Source organism: Ctenocephalides felis, unplaced genomic scaffold (genome assembly GCF_003426905.1).
Source record: "Ctenocephalides felis isolate EL2017-DRISC unplaced genomic scaffold, ASM342690v1 CF-g0.4_SCAFFOLD_03572, whole genome shotgun sequence".
Classification (NCBI taxonomy): domain Eukaryota; kingdom Metazoa; phylum Arthropoda; class Insecta; order Siphonaptera; family Pulicidae; genus Ctenocephalides; species Ctenocephalides felis.
In genome coordinates, this window is record NW_020539726.1 from 35,291,389 (window position 1) to 35,292,585 (window position 1,197).

The 1,197-nt window shown below is 25.3% G+C and overlaps 1 protein-coding gene across 1 annotated transcript in view; it reads left to right on the forward strand.

Annotated features, from left to right (window-relative positions):
- LOC113388417 overlaps positions 1-823 on the forward strand; it is a 111,348-nt gene extending 110,525 nt beyond the window's left edge. Inside the window, exon 6 of the mRNA XM_026625795.1 lies at positions 810-823. Coding sequence (XP_026481580.1) covers positions 810-823 — 14 coding nt within the window. The remainder of the gene's footprint in view (positions 1-809) is intronic.
- Positions 824-1,197: the final 374 nt, after the last annotated feature.

Consider the following 1,197-nt stretch of genomic DNA (forward strand, 5'->3'; position numbering starts at 1 on the left):
AATATAATATAATAGGATTCAGATAAATATGTTAAATTTAGTTTTATTTCTATTATAATTATATATTTATGGCCTTATATATAAAAAATGGAGCTCGGTTTTATGTTAGGTATGCTAAGGCTAAAAAACGGCTGAACCGATTTGGCCACTTTTAATATTGAAATATTTGTGCTAATCTAGAAGTTGTGGAAAATGTGAGAAATTATTTCAACAACACGTAGAAACTTAGATAAATAAAATTTATCTTGCAAATTTAGTTATTAACATCATTCAATTCACAAATTTACACTAAGTAATGTAACCAAAATAATAATATACAAATTAACATTAATTAATTAATAAGAATAATTTTTTTTTTTTTTTCAAATCAATCTTTTTCTAGTTTAAACAATTTATTTTTTCTTATATTCTTTTATATTGTGGGGAAATCAAGCAGGCTAGTCATGGACAGTGAAAAAACAATTGGAATTGTCATTTATATTTTTTCATATCAGTAATATTTTTATAGTTAATAAATTTCTATTTTTTTTATATGTTGGGAGAGAAAATGGAGCTCGATATTATGTTAGGTATACTAAAACTCGAATCTCAAAAATGACTAAACCGATTTGGCCACTTTTAGTCTTGAAATATTCGTGCTAATCCTTAGTTTGGGGAAAGATGAGACATCATTTTAAAACAGCGTAGAAACTTTACATTTCTAATCTAAAATTTTTGTAGAAGGCTAATTTAAAATGAAACAATTGCATGCGGCTCATACGTCAACTGTCAAATGGTTTGAACATATTATGTTCAATTAAATTTAATAGGATTCTTTAGATGAATATTATTTAATTGTAGTAAGTAGTTTCATTTCTAATATAATTATCATATATATATTTATGTCTTACAATGAAGCTCGATATTATGTTAGGTATGCTACAATTCGAAACGGCTGAACCGATTTGGCCAGATTTAATTTTCAATATTTCCAAAATTTTAAATTTATTGTATTGATTGATTCAAGTTTGTTATAATTTTTTTTATTAGATCCATTTTGTTACTATATCAATATATGGCAAGTTTTGATTTTGGCGTGAACATACTACCGGACTTGAAATATAGATTTCGTGCTAATCAAGAGGTTGAGGGAAAGGTGAGAAGTTATTTTAAAACCGCGTAGAAACTTCATCTTTTTAATAAAAAAATATTTGTAGA